We start from the raw sequence: 20,513 nt of genomic DNA on the forward strand, positions 1-20,513 counted from the left end.
CGACTAACGGCATCGGGTGGTCAGGCTCGCTGACGTGGTTGATGCATGTCATCTATCCAAATTGCGTGGATCGATGCTCATGATGTCAAACAATTGATTGTCTGGTCCAGACTCGATTATTTACAGACCGCCGTCATATAGCTGGAATATTGCTGAGTGCCTCTTACGACAAGCACAGTCGGTAGCCTTTAACGACAAGCATGGGTTGCTGAATACCTATTCCACCCCGAATCTTCACGGGCCAAGTGAATTTTAAGTAATGCTCAACTTTGAGATACGCTGACAGCATTGTATTTAATTTTACAAGACTATATGATTTAAGTATGTACATTTTAATCACAATTCATGTTCAAAATAAATAAAATGTAATAAAAAAAATTCTAAATAAGAATAACGATAAAAAAAGAAATGTTTACATGAACGAAAGATTTCGTTTATATATATTGAGAAGTGTTCTTGATACGATTAGTTGAATATAATATTTCTCATTGCATTAATTAACTGATCCTTTTCGTTAAGATTTCTACAATGTGGAATACTATTACTTGCTTCCAAAATTAATTCTTCTTTCAAATCAAAATACAAAAGACAACCAATTAAAAAGAGCCTCTCATCTTCAACAGAGTGAATGTTAAAAGAGTTAAAACAATGTGTACAAATCATATCTGCTGAAAGGCAAGAGGCAGGAAATCACATCTAAACATTGCTAAAACTCGGGGCTGGTCTCTAAAATATATATGCAATACATTAGGTTCAATGGTATTAAAAGATTTAAACTGTCTTTATGTTCTTAGTTTGTTGCCAATTACTGACCTGCGATAATCCCATTAATCATTTATCCAGTTATTAACGTCGTAAAAGCGTTGTTTAACCAAAATATTTTTTTGCAAATTTTGAAATATAAAATATTTTTGAATTGCAGCTGTTTGCTTTTTGTCTACTCTCCTGGCTGAATAATTACAGTCATTTTAGACCAATTAAAAACCATAGAGCAAATTCTGCCTCATGAATCTTCTCTTAAAACATTAGTATGATCTATATGAATAAGTAAGGCAAGCCCAATGCACCATTAACATAAAGATTGGAGGTGGTGTTATGTACACTTAGATATTTTCTGTGATATTAACTTGCAAACATTTGTTTATACCCCATATTTCTGATCCATAACACACGACTGGTTCAACCAGAGACTTATAGTGTTTCCTAACAGTCTTGCCTACATCTTAGAAGTAATTGAACCATAAGCCAAGATGTCTTTAACATTCAACATTCTGTAATGTGACATCATCACAATTCAATTGAATTCTGGTCGTGTTACAGAAGGACATCTAAAGTGCACAATATTTATCTTGCTACCATCTATAGTTAATTGCCAACGTTTGCACCAATCATTTAAGACATTAAGCATAGATTGTAGAGACGCTTCATCTGGAGCAATGAGCGCGACATCAGCAGCATGCAACAACAATGATAATATTACATCGTCTATTTGAACCTCACAATTGAGATTATTAATACATTCAACCAAATCGTGAATGTACACAGAAGATAAAGTAGGGGAGAATTTACAGCCGTGTTTTATTCCTTGATAAGCAGGGAAACGTTCAGTGAAATATCCATTCAATTTGACAAAACAATTTACATCACGATATAGAGATTGTATGGCGTCTAGTATTTTAACTTTTACACCCGCAGATTGAACTGCATATTATCTCTTTTAACAGTATCAAATGCCTTTTTTCAATCATTAAAACTAGCAAAAGTTGATTGTTTTCAGGTTTTTCTATTTTGAATTAAAGTAGATAAAACCTATAGATTTTATCTCTCTTTCGGAAACCATTTTGTTCATCAGCTTACATAGTATTGCTCTCCAACCAACCAGACAGTCGAGTATTTAATAAAACTGCATATATTGGAGGCTTTGTATATCCTTTGGTGTCCTACGTCAGTCCGTTTTTAGTCTAGTTTCTAGCTTTGTGTTTTCATTTGTTTTCTGAGTCCCTAAAATCTCATATGTGAATCCTGTTGAAAGTGGTTTGATCCCGAACGGGCCAATATTGGAGTCCTTGGTATGAGAAGTAAATAAGACTAAAACACCTTGATAGTATGATAGATGTCTCTTGTGAAAAAATCAATTCTAATCTCAATGAAAAAAACCTAGTGTATTTAATCAACCAATATTATACCATTATCTTTCTTCTATGCCATTGTGTTCTGTCAGTAGTGAGCACATTTTGCACATTTATCACTCTCCACTTTCATATGATCATAAGAAATCCACTTTCATATGATCATACGAAATAAGATCCTAGTTATATCAAATAAAATATCAATAGATATTGCCTGTCCAGCTGTTCATCTCTAATGGGGAATGAAAATCAATAAATTTTCAATGACCCCAAAATCTGCCTAATTTAACACCAGTACCCTTTGGGATGTCTAAGAAAAGAGAGGAGTTAAGAGTTGTGTGCAATTCTAAACATTCAGGGTAGGATAGATATGGTCACAGAAAGAAACAAGAAACTGAACAGGATATGATGTGTTTAGAATATAACGTGAATATATACAAATAAGCATGAACATATTCTATCTCCAGTTGTAACATAGTAAAATAAATACTAGTTTAACTATTTGAGAATATTTGGTGTTAACATGTTGTTTATACTGTGTAAACCCAGATGACGAGGGTGATCTGATTAGATGAAATATACGAAGATTGATAGAAGGTCCAAAGCCACCAAGAAACTGAAAGCAATTTGCAGTCATCAAATATAACAATTTCGAATCTTTCTGAACAACTTGACGGAAATTGTGAGAAAGTGTCTATGTTGAAAAATAAAGTACTGAAGTATGTATTTGTGTTTGTTGTTTGTATATTTATAATCTGGTGTCACTAAAAGTTACATTGAAAAACAGCAAAATGAGACAAACCGATTAATTTTGATGGTCAGTTGGTTGATTAACCAGTTCCCAAAAGTACAGACGCTGTGTTGTGTTTCAGCTGCTGCAGTGGTATATGCTCGCCAAGGAAGTAATGCAACCTTGTCCTGGAGACTACCCCAGCCTGCTGTCAGGGAGTTTACAGTGAGACGTTATTCATCAGATATTGTGATCCATGTGACAAACTACAACAAGGTGGACATCACTAGCACGTACAGGACAAGAGCAGAGTTTACTGGGAACATTGACTCGTCAGGATCTGGTGTGTTCAGTTTCCTGCTGTATGATGTTGTGTGGAATTCTGACCATGGTGTCTACAGTTGTTACAGGGGTTCACCAGGCTCTAGAGGGGATCAGATGTCTGACTGTGGACAGGTGCTTGATGTCATACGTGAGTATATGGCCCCACTGATTGTACAATACTATTTGTAAAAATGTCATTATAATGTATTTGGAATCCATAAACTGATACGTTCTTTCAATCACATTTCCTCAAACAGTTTTCATTTCACAAACAAAACAGGATTAACTCTGTGCTTATAATTGTCTAACAGAATTTGGAAATATTGATAAGCGCAAGTTTTGAAAAACGAACAGTTAAATCAGGTACAGTGGTGACAGTTAAGTGAATCTGAATATCAATATATATATATATATATATATACTGAACAACAAAAGTTCCTGTGACATTGAAAAAGATTTAATGCAAAGTTATGTTGTTTACCAAATCTGAAACAATTTCGGTTTGCTACAGATAAAAGGCTCCTGTAAGTGTTCAAATGGTTTAATTTGCCATACTAACTTCAGAAAATGCGTGATTACATTAAAAAACATGAACATGCCAAAATGTCAATTTACAAATCAATAGCGTGTGTGTCCATATCTGGTTGCGATGCAAGCAACACATCTTCGTCTCATGGAATGGACCAGGCATTGCACAAAGTCCTGTGGGATATCTGTCCATATCTACTGGAGCATGTTTCGAAGTTCCTGGAGTGTCTGTGGAACACGTCAAAGGCTCCGATCCATCTCATCCCACATGTGCTCGATTGGTGAGAGATCAGGGGAACAAGCCGGCCAGGGGATGACATTCATGTTATTTTGTTGAAGAGAATCCTGAACAAGTCGAGCAATATGAGGCTGGGCGTTGTCATGTTGAAAGGTAATGTCTGGGCCATGACGACGCAAAAACGGTATAACAACAGGGCCGATGATCTCGTCGCGGTAGCGCTGTCCATTGAGATTTCCCTCTACCACTATCAAACAGGTCCTCTGTCTTGCTGTAATCCCATCCCATACAATAACGCTGCCGCCCCAGATCCGATCTTCCATGACCCAATGATTGACTTAACGTTCACCTCGACGTCGGTACACTCGAATCCGTCCATCGCTGTGGCTGAGGTGAAAACGAGATTCGTCAGTGAATAGAGCTTGTCCCCACTGCATGGCCGTCCAGCGAAGATCCTGTCTGCACCACTGTAGACGTGCTAGACGGTGGTGTCCTGTCAAAATGGGACGTCTGGCGGGTTTTCTGGCGACAATTCCTGCACATATCATGCAGCGACGTACGGTTTGTGAAGATTTATGTCGAAGGACAGGGATGCTTCTTGCAGTCACTGTTGCTGGCTGGAATCAATTTCTTGGGTGTGTTGTTCGAATCCAGTTGTCTTGTCGATTATTGGTTACGTGTGGCCTGCCACTTCGAGGATGGTCTCTGACCGCATTCGTCTATTGCCAACGTTGCCACAAACACCAAATGGTGTTTTTGTGGATGTTAAATTGTCTTGCAACATCACGTTGACTCGATCCTGCTTCAAGCATACCAATGGCTCGCAGACGCTCATTTTCGGACAGGCGTGGCATTTCGTAATGTTGAATAATTGCGTAATTTTGTTGTTTTTCTGACTGGTTGTTGTCAGCACAATGCTAAACAATGCATATGGAATCCCGTTAATGCACATGTTTTATACCCATTCTTGGGTAGTGAAATGCATGGGGCTTGCATAAAAGTCGAACTTTTGCATGGAATACATGCTTTTCTGTTGCAGTTGCGTTTTTGTGACTTGATTCCATACATGTACTACAATATTGAAAACCAAACTTGCTTGTTTGAAAAATACACTAAAATATTGGTGTCACAGGAACTTTTGTTGTTGAGTATATTTCACTGAAAAGACGCATTATCAGAATTAATGAAACCAAAAAAACAAACTTTACTGTGCAACACACACAAACGTTTTTATGCAAATCATGTGAGTGGCCCATGCTACCGGTAGGGTAGGATATGCTTACCTTTTTTGTGAACAGTTTCCGTGATCCACTCATATTATTTTCACCCCTGTGTTGCATTTCACACACAATGAAATGTGTTTCGGTGGATAATCGAGACTTGTTATTCTCTGGCGTTGACGTTTTATGCTTTACCACAAACGCCATTGTTAGTTCTTAGTATAAATACCTGGCTTCATCTGTGCACAAAACAGACTAGTCTTCGGGATGGGAAGGATCACCTGTTTTTTGTAACTGATTTACTAATTTTAAGTTTTGAACATCTGACCTCTTTTTCTTATAAAGAAAAACATAAAATAACGATCAGAAAGTATTTCTATAAAATACATGAAAAGGCAGTGACGTAAAATGTGGAATTCACTATCACATATTACTCAGAAGCACAAGTCTATTGTTTCAGTTATAGATGTAAAAGTGTATTGTCATAATTACAAGTGTCTACTGGGAAAGGTGTTTCATATGTGAATGTGGCCAGTGCATGTCAGTGTGATCTTAATACATTGCATTCTTCACCAAAATATTGCTAACACTAGACTGTCATGTTATTGATGGTATTACCATTGCCAGTACACACTGCATGTGTCCAATAACTAGGATACCTGTGAAATGCAATCTCTCTTAGCTCTTAAAAAATGTTGACAAGAAAATATGTTCATTTTGTGACATTTGTTTTCCATTTGCTAGAATGCTTCTCAAAGAGATAAATAAAACAGTCGTGTAATCATTGTCTAAATAAACATTATATCCTGAACTTATAGACACGCAACAGTATCAGCTGTTTGTTGTGGAATATTATTATTCCATGAGTATTAGTCTCTATCACATAAATTCATGACGTGTGCCAGAAAATGTTTTTAGAAGTCACGTTTAGGTGATTATCTCAATTTTGATTAATTTATTGTTATATTGTTGAAATATTCCAAAATAGCATTAAAAGGCATCTATAGCAAATGTGGGACTGAGGCTATATTTAGGTCATGTGACTTCACAACTACACCGATCTATTTAATTCACTTTGACATTAACCGGAATTGAATGTCGGTCATATCATGGGTATTTCAAACGTAAGGAAACTTTGTATTACTTTCTTTTGGACACCATAACGAAACAAATAAACTTTCTTCAGGGATTATACAAGTGTAATGAGGGACAAATTATCTCATTTAGAAACAGGTTAATTGTTAACAGTTTTTGCACTTGCACCGACAAGAACATTGAGAATTTATTCTTCTGTCCTCCAGTTGACCCGGTTCAGACGAGTTGTTACTGTTGGTCACTCATGCGTTAAAGTCTCAAAAGGAAAAAAACCAAAGTGACAATCCTTATTTTCATGAAAGTAAAAAGTGGAATCCAATGGAGAAATATGCGTGGCCATCATAACGATTCCTTACAAAGAGAGGTACTTTTCTGGGTATGCAGACACTGTATTTTCACATGGTGTGGTAACTGAAGTGACAGCGCTTTTTACAGTTTATCTAACATACTATACACAAAGGAATAAAAGACATTTAATATGGTATGATGTATTTGGTGCTTGTTGTGAACTCAGCCATCAGCATAATAAATTTGTTTTATTATGTTCCATAACCTAATCTGAAGTTGTCAACTGTTTTAAATTCAAAATGAAATAAGTGAGAAAAACTAAGGATGTCATAGAGAGAGCATTACGTGTATAGATTGTATGGTTATAACGATTTGAAAGGTGTGTTTGATTTATGAAGCATGATCTATGCCAGTATTTATGTTATATTTGATGTACCAGATAATAGGTTACAAGGTAATGTGCAATATCTTGAATTTATCAGGATAATTATTTTTTTCTGTGGTACAGCATGTGAGTTACACATCGGTGTGTGTTGATAAAAGGGATCAAATCATGTTCATGGTCATAAGTAATATCAGCTAATAACACTGCCCACTGTAGGATGCCAATCATATCATAAACATGTGGCACCCATCACAAACACATGAAAAGGAAGGTCAATTGTTCACCTGAAAAACACGGGAACATATGGTGCAAGTCAAAAAGGGAATTGCACACTCACATACAAATACCAAACAATGTGTTTGGTTATACCGAATACAAAATTGGAAACTGGGACAAACAGTATTTTAGACAGTATAACAGCTGTTGTCTAATATGGAAGACATTCACAAGTACGGGTATCCAGGCAGACACTCTTTCCACTACACCACGGTGCCAGTCCGGTCCATCATTGTACGACCTTTTAAGAGCAGATTTCGAATTGCCAAAAGTTTTTTACACCAAAAATCAGGTCTGATGTAATAAATTATTATTTTGATAATAGTCATAGATTTAATTATTGTTTTCCTCGTTCAAAATGGAAATGATTAGATAATATATATCAACTTTCCAAGTGTATGTATATTTAGTTGATAATATGAGGGAAAGGTACAATATGCCTGTATCAATACTCTCTTGTATTGCATTCTATGTAAAAATATATGGGGGTGGCAGATGTTGGGGCTAGGATTTATTTGTATGTTTATGGAAACACACTAATATGAACCATTTCCTTAAAACATAAACATACAAGTTCATAACACAACTAAATAGTTATTAGATTATGTAAAAAGGTCTGTAGTAAAGTGGATCTCCTCCCATATTAACTCATATTAACTGACGTGGTTGTTGCACTATCAAGCCAATGTTGGCAACATCATGCAGTTATATTACATGACCATTGAAATATGAAACATGGGATCAATCTTAACCCTGTCATACCGCTGGCATTGTTAATCAAAATCAACTACACGCTTGGATGTTACTTGCTATTTTCTATGGCTTATGGGTTGCAGCATAATCAGCCACCTTTTTCCAGGATCAGTGCTACCATTGGTTTTACAGTTTTACAGTTTTACAGTCTGAGACTTCTATGCCAATGACATCATCTACACCGGCCGCACCTTCTTTCCCAGAAGCTGATGTGAACCTCAGTTCTCCTGCAAGGTCTGTTTTGGAGATTGTGAATGACAAGGCACTTATGGCCATCGCTTAGGACTTGTTATCAGCATCCTTTCAGGTAGCTGCATATATTGTGAACATGTCTAATATTTTGAACATGACCTTTGACCATGGCCATGTCCATGTCTGCCACTACTTCAAGGATCATGCCATCCTGTTGGCCACCTACATCGCCATTCTTCTCGGAAAGTAAGTGGCATGAGAAAATGCTCTGGGCCAGCTTACGCCAGGCTATTTCTCTAGGGTATTGCTTGTTTCCAAGAATTTCAACAGGATGTGAATGGATTACAAGTTATAGATTTTTCAGCCAGCTGTTCTTCCATACTTCAGGATGTTATCTCTCGCTAACCATACATCTGGTGGATTTCATGGCATCATTGAAGCACAGGAAGCATACCGGCACCTCCCTATTTATTGTGAAAACCAGCCATTTCTCACAGACTCTAAGGCAAGACTTTTGCACATAAGCAGCCACGAGTCCTTGGTTGGGATATTGCTAGAAATCACTGAACACAAAGCCATAAGGACGCCAGACTCCTGATCCCCACAGCCAATTTCAGTGGTTGATTACATAAACAAGGTGAGATCAACACACTCCAGTTGTCCGTTGGACAGAAGTTTTCAGTTCTTCAAGTTTGTTGTCAGCTTGCCACTGACTATAGGATTGGCTACTGCAGCTGGTATTGGCGAAATACTTACTTTAGACAGTAACCCAGATAAAATGTGATAGAGGACCAGATGCCGAATTTCACATGGGTCTCATTTGGGATTCTGTGGACAAAAATCAACAACATTGAGAAGATTGGATGTTCATGATATCTTGAGTTTTTGACTCCATTGCGTGCTCTAAGACTTGAAAGTGACAAGAACTTCCTGGAGACAGAGCAAGAGGTTGTATATAGCTGAGGTCACAAAGAATGCGATTGCGTTTTGGTTTAGGGCGACAATTCTGCAGGTGTATCAACATGCAGGTTTAGATCTGCCTCATGCACACAATCAATACGAAATCAGGTCTCTGGTGTCCTTGATGGCACAACAAACCAAATGTTTAGTGGGTGACTTCCGGTTGCACATGATTGGCTGCTAACTTGTTTTTCGCTGTCTCACAGAGGACACATGGATAAATCCGAACAAACTAAATACTACCTACAAACATCAGAATACACAGGAAGTGGGGTCAACAATTTACTTTGGTATCTATTTCTGTGATTTTGCTAAATCTTATGACTTTTGATATTTCTGTAAAACAAAATACATGTCGGTTACACAGCGCCTTACAGTAATGTGGCTAGCATGAAAAGAATGTTCATGCTTCTGAAAAGAGACTTGCTGGGCTAATAAGAAGTACAAAAGAACTTGACGATTCCAATAACTCTTTAAAATGGGAAGTTTTTGACATGAAAGAAAATGTGAGGGGAATTGAACATCACCTTGCAAATCACGATAGCGTAATCAAGGAACAATGTGAAAAGCTATCAGCCGAAAGAAGCCATCATATTCAGCTAGACAAACAAGTTACCCTCAAGGAAATCCATAACAAGAAGCCAAACTTGCTCATCTATGGTATTCTAATATGCTGAGCAGAAAAGTACAAAACGGGTGGTTCGGGCTCTCCTCGTCAATAAAATAAAATATACTTTCAGGTGATACATCGTCTCCCCGCATCGGATTATCAGAAAAAAACCACCACCCTATATCATCCCATACAATTATGCAGAGATTGGGAATGTGTCTTTTGAGCCAGGACACTAGCAGAGAAACCGGGATCAGGATTCAAACTGATCTGCCAGTCATGCTAAAGAAGAGACATACAATTCTGAGTAGGGAGGCTGCATCAATTCGTGACGCTGATAACAAGATCCATCTTCCCGAGGCAAGAGAGTAAACTGACTTTATAAGTCCAGTTTCCACCCTTGACTGTAATTCCTGTGCTCTATCGTAGCGCCACCAGTGGCTATTACGAGTTATGTCCCTTCTAAGCCTCTCCTTTAGACCAGTCAGATTCCACCTCTCGCATCACTTGCATTTTCTTCAAACAAAACAGTGGCGCCCAGCCAAGATGATCTGATAGATAATCAAGGTCTATATTGTCATACAACCAGTATTACAGCGCGAAATAAAGTCACGTGAGCACCTTGATTAAAAACATGAAAAGATTTGGAAAATATCTGTTGACAACGAGTTGACGGTGCACATGCTTTGCAAATCCTGTAATCGATCGAAATCTGCACAACAGTTTACGAACCGGATTTCGAATTCCTTGCGCGATTTTGATTGGACTATGCATAGACTCGTAAGCTGAGCCAAAATGTAACTCCATAATACCAGCCTAGACCAGCAAGGGTGGAAACTGGACTTTTATAGTAAGTTAACTCTCTTGCCGCGGGAAGATGAACAAGATCTGGACAAGGATGAAAGTGAGTTTCAGCCGAAAGAATCCTGGACACCAAAGACACCAAGGAACCAGGATCCTCATGGTGCAAGGGTGACCAGAAGACTGCTACATTAATAGGACGTGAACACAGGATGACTCTCTGTTTACATGTAATCACTACTGATAATGTTATTACGCAGACTGTAAATAAACTAAAACCTCAGGTTATTATTTTCATGGCATATATAAACTGTACAATGTGTACTATATATGGACTAAATTATTCTTTACATGTTTAGTTTAATTGTGAATTAATTAATTCAAAAGATAACATGAGGCACACTAAGTGGCAAAATACAGGCGCAGCTTTATTACATAACAATACAGGCGGAGGTCGTGACAAGCAGTATTACACAGTACACAAAATACGCATTGGAGAAACTACAAAATCATTACCAGATCGGTCGGAAAAATACACATCATGACCAAATGGGCTGGGACAATACACATTGTTACCAAATGGCCTGCAATATACACGTCATGACCATGGAACATACACGGTACAGTTCGTCTGTGGCTTAACACAACATGAGGCGTGAGTGAGTGTGTGAGTATGATTTTACGCCGCTTTTAGCAATATTCCAGCAATATCCCAGCAATATCACGGCGGGGGACACCAGAAATGGGCTTCACACATTGTACCAATGTCGGGAATTGAACCCGGGTCTTCGGCGTGACGAGCGAACGCTTTAACATGAGGCGTGAGCTCCAGTCCATCCTGTGTAATTACACACACTGCCATCCTCTGTGGTTTTGGTACACTTTATTTGCAGTATGTACGTTGAGGACCAACCACTCCCAGTTTATGAGAAACCTACCAAGACCTCCGCCACTGATCTTGCTTTATGGTAAGCTCTTTCCCCTGTGGATTAAGGATTAGATCAGAAATGCAAAATGACACAAGATTGGAAATGATCGACGCTGCGTCCAAACGCGGACAAACCAGCAAATACCTAATGACCCTCCTCAAATGGGTAAACAAAAATGTCATTGCCAATGTCTGACATGTGGGTGCCAAACTGAAAAAAATTGTCGGCTGTGTTAATTATATTGTGCCCGTGAACACGCCCTCCAAGGTCTAGGACACCTTTCTTCCGAATTGGTTAAATCTCTTCCTTTGCACTCTATCACTCTGCCGTCTGGTATACCCCATCATGTGAGTCTATGCAGAACATCTAACCATATGATGTGCATGTGGGCATCATGTGAAGTTTAGTAAGATCCCAACTCACCATTTGTAGCACATCCAAGAGGGCATTACCTCTCAAATGAAGGAGGGACCAAGCTGGTAGATGACTGCGTCTTCACTTTTGGTGTAGGGATGGCAGCAATGAGCTCAACTTCTATTGTCTCATTTCGTACTATTTTAAGCTGAGTCAATACTTCTGAAGATTCAGGTCCAATCCCTCTGGCCTCAAAACGGTTCTCCGGTGAGCCCCGTAGATCAGACTGGAGCTGACTAACCATAGTTCTGTCAGAAATGAGCTGTTAGAACATATTTCTGCGAATGTACTTACCATATACAGATATTTCCAGCTACCCCATGTGCAAAGTATGTTATGTGGTATTCCCTGTGTTACCGCATATGTAGCGGCTCCAATCCTAAATTAGTGTGTGTTGTAGGTACTGATATCTTATGACAGGTTTACCATTCATACGGATGAAGAACTGGCCTGGTTGGGCTGAGCCTAAAGACAGATGTGTGGTTAGTGACGTGACTTGGCAAATTGGCAGTAAAGAAGATTGATAACCTGATGTACACACAAACTTGAGGGCAGCAGGTAGTCTCTTTAACATGTCAGTTATGATTGGGTGTCTAGCGTTGGGCGTCGTCATCAAAGCTGCTGTATTTCTGTATCCCCGCATGCATTTGCAAACTAAAAAGTTGTCTGAAGGACAGTATTAATTTTGTGATGTCTGGCAAGAGCTGAGCGGTGCAAAGCTGGAGATAACCGTCCTTGACATACTAGCTATGAAATATTTTATGTTGGTGACAAACTTTGTCAAATAACCTTAAGGCAGCTGCGTAGGTATGTTGAGATTAAATTAAATTAATGTTGAGACAATGAAGGACAGACTGCCCAACAAACTGCATAGTCTTCTCACATGCAGTTCACTGCTTGTTCAGTATGGAAAAAGCTGCCTGGTTATCACTGTATATTATTATTTTTTGGCTCCTGAGCTCATCAGCCCAAATGTTGTGCGCAACTTAGACTGAAGTGGGATGGTACCAGGTTAGTCCTATATTCTTCCAATGCTCCGCCTATGAACCGTCAGTTCAGCGTCCTGGAAAGTATGCTCCGAACCCACGTCATGTCTTCTGATGTCTGTCTGTTTAGAGCTGTATTGCTTCGTTTGTAATACAGCATTGATCCAGGAATAATGACATTCCACTGAGATTGTCTAGGAATGGAAGCCAAATCAGAAAGTCATCCTTCATATTTCTTGTAACCAAAACCTTATGATGATATGATGAGGCTTCTTAATATCACAAAATCGATTTTGTGGATCTCCGAAGGAAGGCCCTGCCTATGGGAATAGCCTTACCTATGTAATATAGAGAACCAAGAAGACTTTCGACTTCTGCTATGGTTCACTCTATTCTGACTGTCGAGCTGAATTCCAAGGGAATTCATAAATGGGGTTGGTGTTACTATTTTGTGGCTGGCTATTGGGATTCGTTATTCATCGCAAGCTGCTAATAATATAGACAGGACTTATTGACATTCAGAATTATCCATTCCAGATCCTCAGCATAGAAAGTCGTCCGAGTAATGCATTAACTCCCCTTGGGAATGTACCTTTCTTTGCACACTATCAACTTGATGAAGGTGGATTTTGTTTTCCAAATATTGAGCTACCACATGCAAATTGTAATGCTTTGCTGATAAAATATGTGTGCAAGAACTTGATTCCAGGCAAGTGAATATCATAAGGATTTACCATGCATAACCGGAAAGCGTCAAAGAGTTTGTTATGATATGGACTGGCCATTCTGCCTAAACTTTACTTCATTGACATTTTCTCAAGTACAGTTTGTTCCATATTGCGCTGATTCTAGCAAACAAACTAAACTGGCCTCTCTGGGACCCGTCTTATGTAAGTGAATCCTTCCGCTTTAGTTAACAATAGATAGGAATCCGGGTATCCTCACAGCGTATCTTCTTTGAAAATTGTGTGGCACAATGATTTCAGGTTTGGGGAAGATTCTATTTCAAAACTGAAAAATATTAACGTCTGGGGCAAGTTGATTTCCTCCAGCTGATTTGTTCAATCAACACTTTGGGAATCGGTGGCTCCAAATACACTGATAACAAACATGAGGAAAGTGGTTATACTGCCTGTGACAAAATTGTCCAGGGAAGGGTTAGGAGTAAACTCAAAAGCTTTACAAGACTGAGTAAAGATAAAGTGCCTTTTTAATGTTAAAACAAAGGGGAAATCTGGAAATATGTACCAGCCCACAGGGATTTGTACTAGCCTTGTACTAGTGGGCTAGTGTTAAGTTCAAACTCTTCTAATCCAAACAAAAACCAACGTTTGGTGTGATTGCTGTTAGAGATTTTGAAGGCTGCTTTAAAGTTTTGAAACTGTATTTTATGGGTCGAGGATTGAGATTCATGTATAGCATCCACAATTCCGCGTTGATTGTGTCCCATGCCTTGTCTGTTGATGTACCCATATACAACCTGAACCCTGCTGGTGGCCAATCTAATTGTGTACAAATATTTAAGGATTTGCTGCCTGCTTTCAGTGAATTTCTCCAGATATGTCTCTCTTGCATGGATGATAAACACTTGTTGCCTTGAGGGACTAACACAGTACCGTGACACAGACAAGACATATGTTTGTAGCACTGGTATTTATCAGTGTATATTAGTGATTATATTATGGACTGCTTATTCACTGGCACAATATGTAAGTTAAATTGTGAAACAATTTATCTGTAGACTGATTGATTTTCACCTTGTTTGGTTTAATTTGGAATACATATTGAGTACTGATATATGTCCATTCACATGTGAATATGTTCTGGCATCCTTGTGCACGTATGTATTGATGTGTACACGTATGGATATATGTATAGGTGTGTATGTGCATGTAGGTATATGTAGGGGTGTATATGGGTAAATGTGTTAATTGTGACTATACTGCTTATCCACGTGAAGCTCGTTGCGTTCAACCCCAAAAGCCAGAGCTTTTGGCAACAAGAGATGTTTTTTTGTGTTTATTCTTTTTATCCTCTTCTATCATACAAAACTAAAAATCATTCCAGTGTGTACATTACACTTCGTTATTTCAAGATAAACATGGTATAAATAATACCATGATGTTGATAACATTGATAACTGATAAAATACATATAGTGTCAGCCAAATGTAGAGAAATAGCTGAAAAGACGAAACGAAATGAAGTCATGAATTTATATAGAAAAAAGAAATTCTCTATTATTTGTTTGCAGGATGTCCATATTTCCAAAGATAACGCAGATGTTATATAAAACGAAAAGGTCCTTGATAGTGTTGTAAATGAAGAATATAAAACAAACAAGACTTATGTCAACGATAATGGTAATTGTGTTATTTTAGACATGATGGTTGATGGTTTAAAGTTAACCCTCACCATAGTGTATAACTGCTAACCCTTTACTTTACAGTAACCTGAGTAGCTATAAAAATAATTAGGTCTTTGAAAGGCATTGAGAAGTGAAACACATAAGGAAGAGAATATATGGATGTCAACTTCTTTATTATGAGGAACAGAACGTTTCGGAGTATATGCTTACTCCTTCATCAGGTGAATGAATGCCTTACGTACTTATATTGGAGATTTTACGTGCGCTTTCCGACTGCAGCGTATTTCGCACACCCGGGCCCGGCCAAGCCATTTAATGTGTTTCCGAAAAGGGAAACAAGTTGTTTGGCAATCCAGTAGGAGTGTTTTAGTGGTTGCTCATATAGAATTTTGGAAATTTTGAAATTTTGAAAAAATGCCAAGAGGGTTTGGGGGACGAACTAAGGGACCTGAGTATGGAAGTTTGTTAGTTTGATTATGTTGTCTGGTTTTGGTAGTTTATTGGGGTTTTAAATGCGATTTATTAGTCCTGTTTTGATTAAGTATACGCCTAAGGCTTTGTATTTATCTATTTTATTTTGTGGGTTTAGGATTGCTTCTAGAGTAAGAGCCTTATTTAGATTTAGGGTGGTTTGTAGTGTAGTTCGGTGTGTTAGGTAGTGGGTGCAGTGTATGAGTGCGTGTTCTGGGGTTTCTTGTTGTTTGCAATGTGGGCAGGTTCCTGTTGCGTGTTTTCTTATTATTTTGAGGTGGTTATTTAGGTTGGTATGTCCTGTTTGGAGTTTAGTAATTACTCTGTCGATTTTTTTGGACGGATGTAGAATTTTTGGTTTGGTTAGGGTTTTTTTTAGAACCTTTTTGATTTGGCTATTTGAGTTTTGATATAGGTTATGCCATTTTTTGGTGATTTTTTGTTTGTTAACACTTTTAATTTCTGATTTGGAGCTCGAGATGGGCAGTTTTAAGCTTATTTCTGGGATTTTAAGGGCTTTATCGGCGTTTTCATTGCCGTATATTCCTACGAGGGCGGGGATCCAAATGAATACTATTTGTTTGCCTGCCTTAGTTAAATCGTTTGAGCTTTTTAGTATCTGATTTATTAGTTCAGGGTGGTTTTTGGTGTTTTTATTTTGGAGGGCTTGTAGTCCACTGAGCGAGTCGGTAAGTATTAGGATTTTTTGTTGTTTTTTAGATTGTTGATTATGAAAGGCTGAGGCCATGCCCATTAGTTCTGCCGTGAATATTGATTGATTGTTTGGGAGTCGGTAGGATTGTGTGGCTTTAGTTGGTTGTGTGATGTGGACTCCGAAACCTGTGTGTTTGGAGATCGGATCTGAGGATCCGTCTGTGTAAATGTGACACCAATTTGGCCAATTTTCATGTATGTATGCTAGTGTGGTGGTTTTGGCTATGTTTGGGTCGGTTTGTTTATTTATTGTGCTAGCTAGTGTTATGTCTATTTTGGGTGTTTTAAGTTTTGGGGTGAAGATATTCGATTTTTTACAGTTTTGTTTAAGATTGTTTATTTGGTGTTCATTTAAGTAATTGGTTATTCTTTGGGATATTGGAGTAAGTAGAGGGTGTTTTCGCGCTAGGGCTTGGTTTTTTGGGCTTAAATTTTTGTTTATTAGGCTTTGAATTAGGGGGTTGGATTGAGACGCGGCCCAGAAATTTAGGGTTAATTGTTCCCTACGTAGACTTAGTGGCATTTCTCCTGTTAAGGCCTGGAGTGAAGTGTAGGAGGTGCCATGTTGAGTGCGTGTTATTAGTTTTAGAGCCTGATATTGGATTGAGTCTAGTTTTTTGCTTAGGGATTGGTTTAGGGTGTCGTATATGGCACATCCGTAGTCTATTTTAGATCTAATTAGTGATATATAGAGTGAGAGGAGGGTGTCTTTGGAGGCCCCCCAGTTTGAGCCAGTGAGGCATCTTAGCGTATTTAGATCTTTGCTACATTTAGTTATTAGATTATTTATGTGCGCGTCCCAGGAGAGATGTTCATCGAAAATTAGTCCTAAGAATTTGGTTTGTTTTAGGAATTGGATTGGTTTGTTGTTTAGCTGGAGTTTTGGGGAGGCGGGTTTCATGTTTTTGTGTTTAAGTACTATTCCTGTAGTTTTTTCCGAATGAATGCCATGAGGCAGAGAGCATATATATGTACATGTAAGGACAACACAGTTAATAAGATAACAAAAGGTGGAAAATACGAAGGGTAGAAACTAACAAGGGAAGCCAACAGATTATTGGCGCTGATAGGTGATTAGCAATAGACAATGGAAGCCAACACTTTACAGTCATTAGTGCCTAAGGTATGGAAACCAGTACTTAAGTTATCATAGATAAGTAATGGGTAATGGACACTGGGCAAACGGGAATCCGGGGGTAATTAGCACTGATAGGTGAAAGAATGGACATAGCAAAGGGCAAATTGAAGCCAGCTGGGTAATTAGCACCGACAAAGATCAAAGCAATAAGTTCAAAGCACCAGGCAGATAGATCCCCTGGTCACGGTTCATGGCTGGCTGGTGTCTCCTGATGTCAATTGCTTCTTGTAGTTTTCTTTGTCGCAAGTTGTTGTTGTTGGAACACAGGACATTTGTGGCTTCCCACATGATGTTATGGTTTTGGTTCTTCAGGATGTGTTCAGAAATAGCGGATTTCAGGTCGAGTTTTGTTAACAGACGTTCGATGTTCTTTGAGTCTGGTGTTAAGGGGTCTAAGGGTTTCTCCAATGTAATGGTGGCCACAGTTGCAGGGTGTCTGGTATATACATCCTCGGGGGTTGGGACGTGCGCTGCTTATGCCCCTGCCATTGGCTTGTAGATGGGTATTGATGGACTTGCTGCTAGAGAAGGTGACATCTATGTTGGCTTTGTTCTTGATGAGGCGGGAAATCTGATGAGTGACAGGGCCTTGGTAGGGTATGGTGATTCTGATGGGCAATGGACCTGGTTTGGGCCTGGGGTTCTTGAGGGTCTTGCGGGTGGTTTTGGAGACTAGGTGGGTAAGTCCATCAAGACCTATCTACAAGCAAATATTATTTATTCTCTGTTTTTAAGAATGGTGGAAAGCTTGTACATAATGAAATCTGGTTCTACAAAGGGGGAAATCGAGAAACTATATACTACCTTTAAAAAAGTGACCTGATGAAATGAGAGTGAAGGTGTAATGAAGATAAAGGTCTGTGAAATTGATTTCGGGCATGTTGATCAATATCCAGTGTGTCCACCATGTTGGGTGATACATGCACGACACCTTGATGACATTCTGCTGATTAACTTGAATATGGTTGCCTTTGGTATTATCCCCATTCTACCTATTCTTAGGTATCAGCGTTAATAACGTTAGTATTATTGGTTTCACACAAGTTATTCAATATTTGTAACAATTTCTCAAGTCATTTTCAGATTCTGCTAATAAGATAATATCATCAGCATAGGCTATGGCAGAAATAATATTACCATCAATATTAATGCCAAGTTTGGAATCAGTCATAACATTCCGCAAGTCATTGATGAAAAACAATTAACATTACAGGAGACAGTAAACACCCTTGTTTCAAGCTACGGTTAATATCAAACCAGGATGTAAACGTACCATTTACTCTCACATTTCACTTAACATTGCAAAAAAGTCACTGAAGCACTACAAGCATGTTTCCATTTACACCAACATTGTAAAGTTTATGACATAGCAGATTTCTGTTAACAGAAATCATAAGTTTTTTAAAAATCTATAAGAGCAGTAAACCATGATTTTTTCATACTTTTTCTTGTTTCTATAATTGAACATACTGTATGAATATGGTCCTTATAGGACCTCTTTTTTCTGAAACAATTTTGGGCATCATTCAAAACACCGATAGATTCTGTCCAAGATTGTAATCTTTGATTAAGGACATTACAGTACATCTTATCAATTGCATTTGTGAGGGTTGACCCTGTAAGGGATCTGTAGGGTTCAATGTACAGCTCTTTTGTATAAGGTGAATTATTCCCATCGACCACTTTGTTGGAATATTACTAAAACACAAAATAAATATTTTATGCATTGCTGATATAACATTTTGAGACTTTAAACATTCAGTAGGAATACCGTCCATGCCAGGCGCCTTGCCACGGAGACTTCTGTCTATAGCTCTAGCTACTTCAAACATTGTAATATTGGCATTAAAAGGACATGAACATCTTCATCATTTTGTCTGTCATTATGCGCAATTTCACTGTAAGTACCAGCATCCACATTCAGCAACTGACAGTAATCTCTCTTCCATATCCATGTATCTAGCACTATATTCCATTCCTCACTCACTGTACCATCCTCTAACACAACTTTCATTGTAATCTGCTTCTAATTCTCACCGATTTTACCCTCACCGATTTTACCTATCTTCATTCAAAACTCCTGGTCATGGCTTTCACAGCTTTTCCAGCCGTTTGCTACTCTCATTCACATATGCGCGTTTAGCTGTTTGAACAGGCTTATCAAACTCCTTTCTCCTCATAACAAAACTATGCTTAAGATTCACTCTGCGGGGTCCATGCTTACATTTACACCACTTTCTTTCCGCCTTACATGTTGCATTCCAAAACAAACATAGGCCATCATTCCACCATGGCTTTCCACCTCGCCTCTTTTTATTACTCCTCTTCCCAAAAACAACATATGAGCGAGAACTTAACTTCTCATGCATTTCATTCTGAACTAACCCACTCAACCTGTCAGATCAAGTATCGAGATCAATCTGGGAGTGAGTAGGAGCCTCTTGTTGTAAAATGATATCATTCAATTGGTTACGACAATCATTAGATGTAACAAAATCACCTCGTACATTCGAAGTACAGTACTTAGTTGCATAAACAACATCCTTCTCCCTAACAGCAACATTGTTGGTGCTATCAAGCATGACTGTCCACTCTAATAACGAGTCCCTTGGGCACGCCAGAAACCTATGATTGTGGGCTCGAATTCCGGTTCGCCCCAATTATGTTTTCTAGCACAGACATGCCATGTCGAATTTTCTGGGGGAAGCTAACAAACACAAATATAAAATTTACTGTTACTGTGGTCTGAGAGCTCTATCCAAAGTATACCTTCCTCGGATTTATTTTCAATACCGACACTCTTAAAACTATCAAGAAAAGGGTTCCTAATGAGAAATCCTACTCCTCCAGATCCATGTTTAGCACGGTTATGCAATAGAGTTCTGTTATGTCCGAACCATGTATATCAATTTATTGTCAATTCGTCGTCTTGATGTAGGTAAGTTTCGGCTACACCAATTATATC

At 38.5% G+C, this 20,513-nt stretch overlaps 1 protein-coding gene across 1 annotated transcript in view; it reads left to right on the plus strand.

Moving 5' to 3' along the window:
• The first annotated feature begins 2,907 nt into the window (after nucleotides 1–2,907).
• LOC124125291 (deleted in malignant brain tumors 1 protein-like) overlaps nucleotides 2,908–20,513 on the plus strand; it is an 87,048-nt gene continuing 69,442 nt past the window's right edge. Inside the window, exon 1 of the mRNA XM_048398135.1 lies at nucleotides 2,908–3,331. Within this exon, the coding sequence (XP_048254092.1) occupies nucleotides 2,944–3,331 (388 nt within the window). The 5' untranslated portion in view covers nucleotides 2,908–2,943. The remainder of the gene's footprint in view (nucleotides 3,332–20,513) is intronic.

The sequence above is a fragment of the Haliotis rufescens genome, unplaced genomic scaffold (genome assembly GCF_023055435.1).
Source record: "Haliotis rufescens isolate VD_foot unplaced genomic scaffold, xgHalRufe1.0.p SCAF_18, whole genome shotgun sequence".
NCBI classification, from domain to species: Eukaryota; Metazoa; Mollusca; class Gastropoda; order Lepetellida; family Haliotidae; genus Haliotis; species Haliotis rufescens.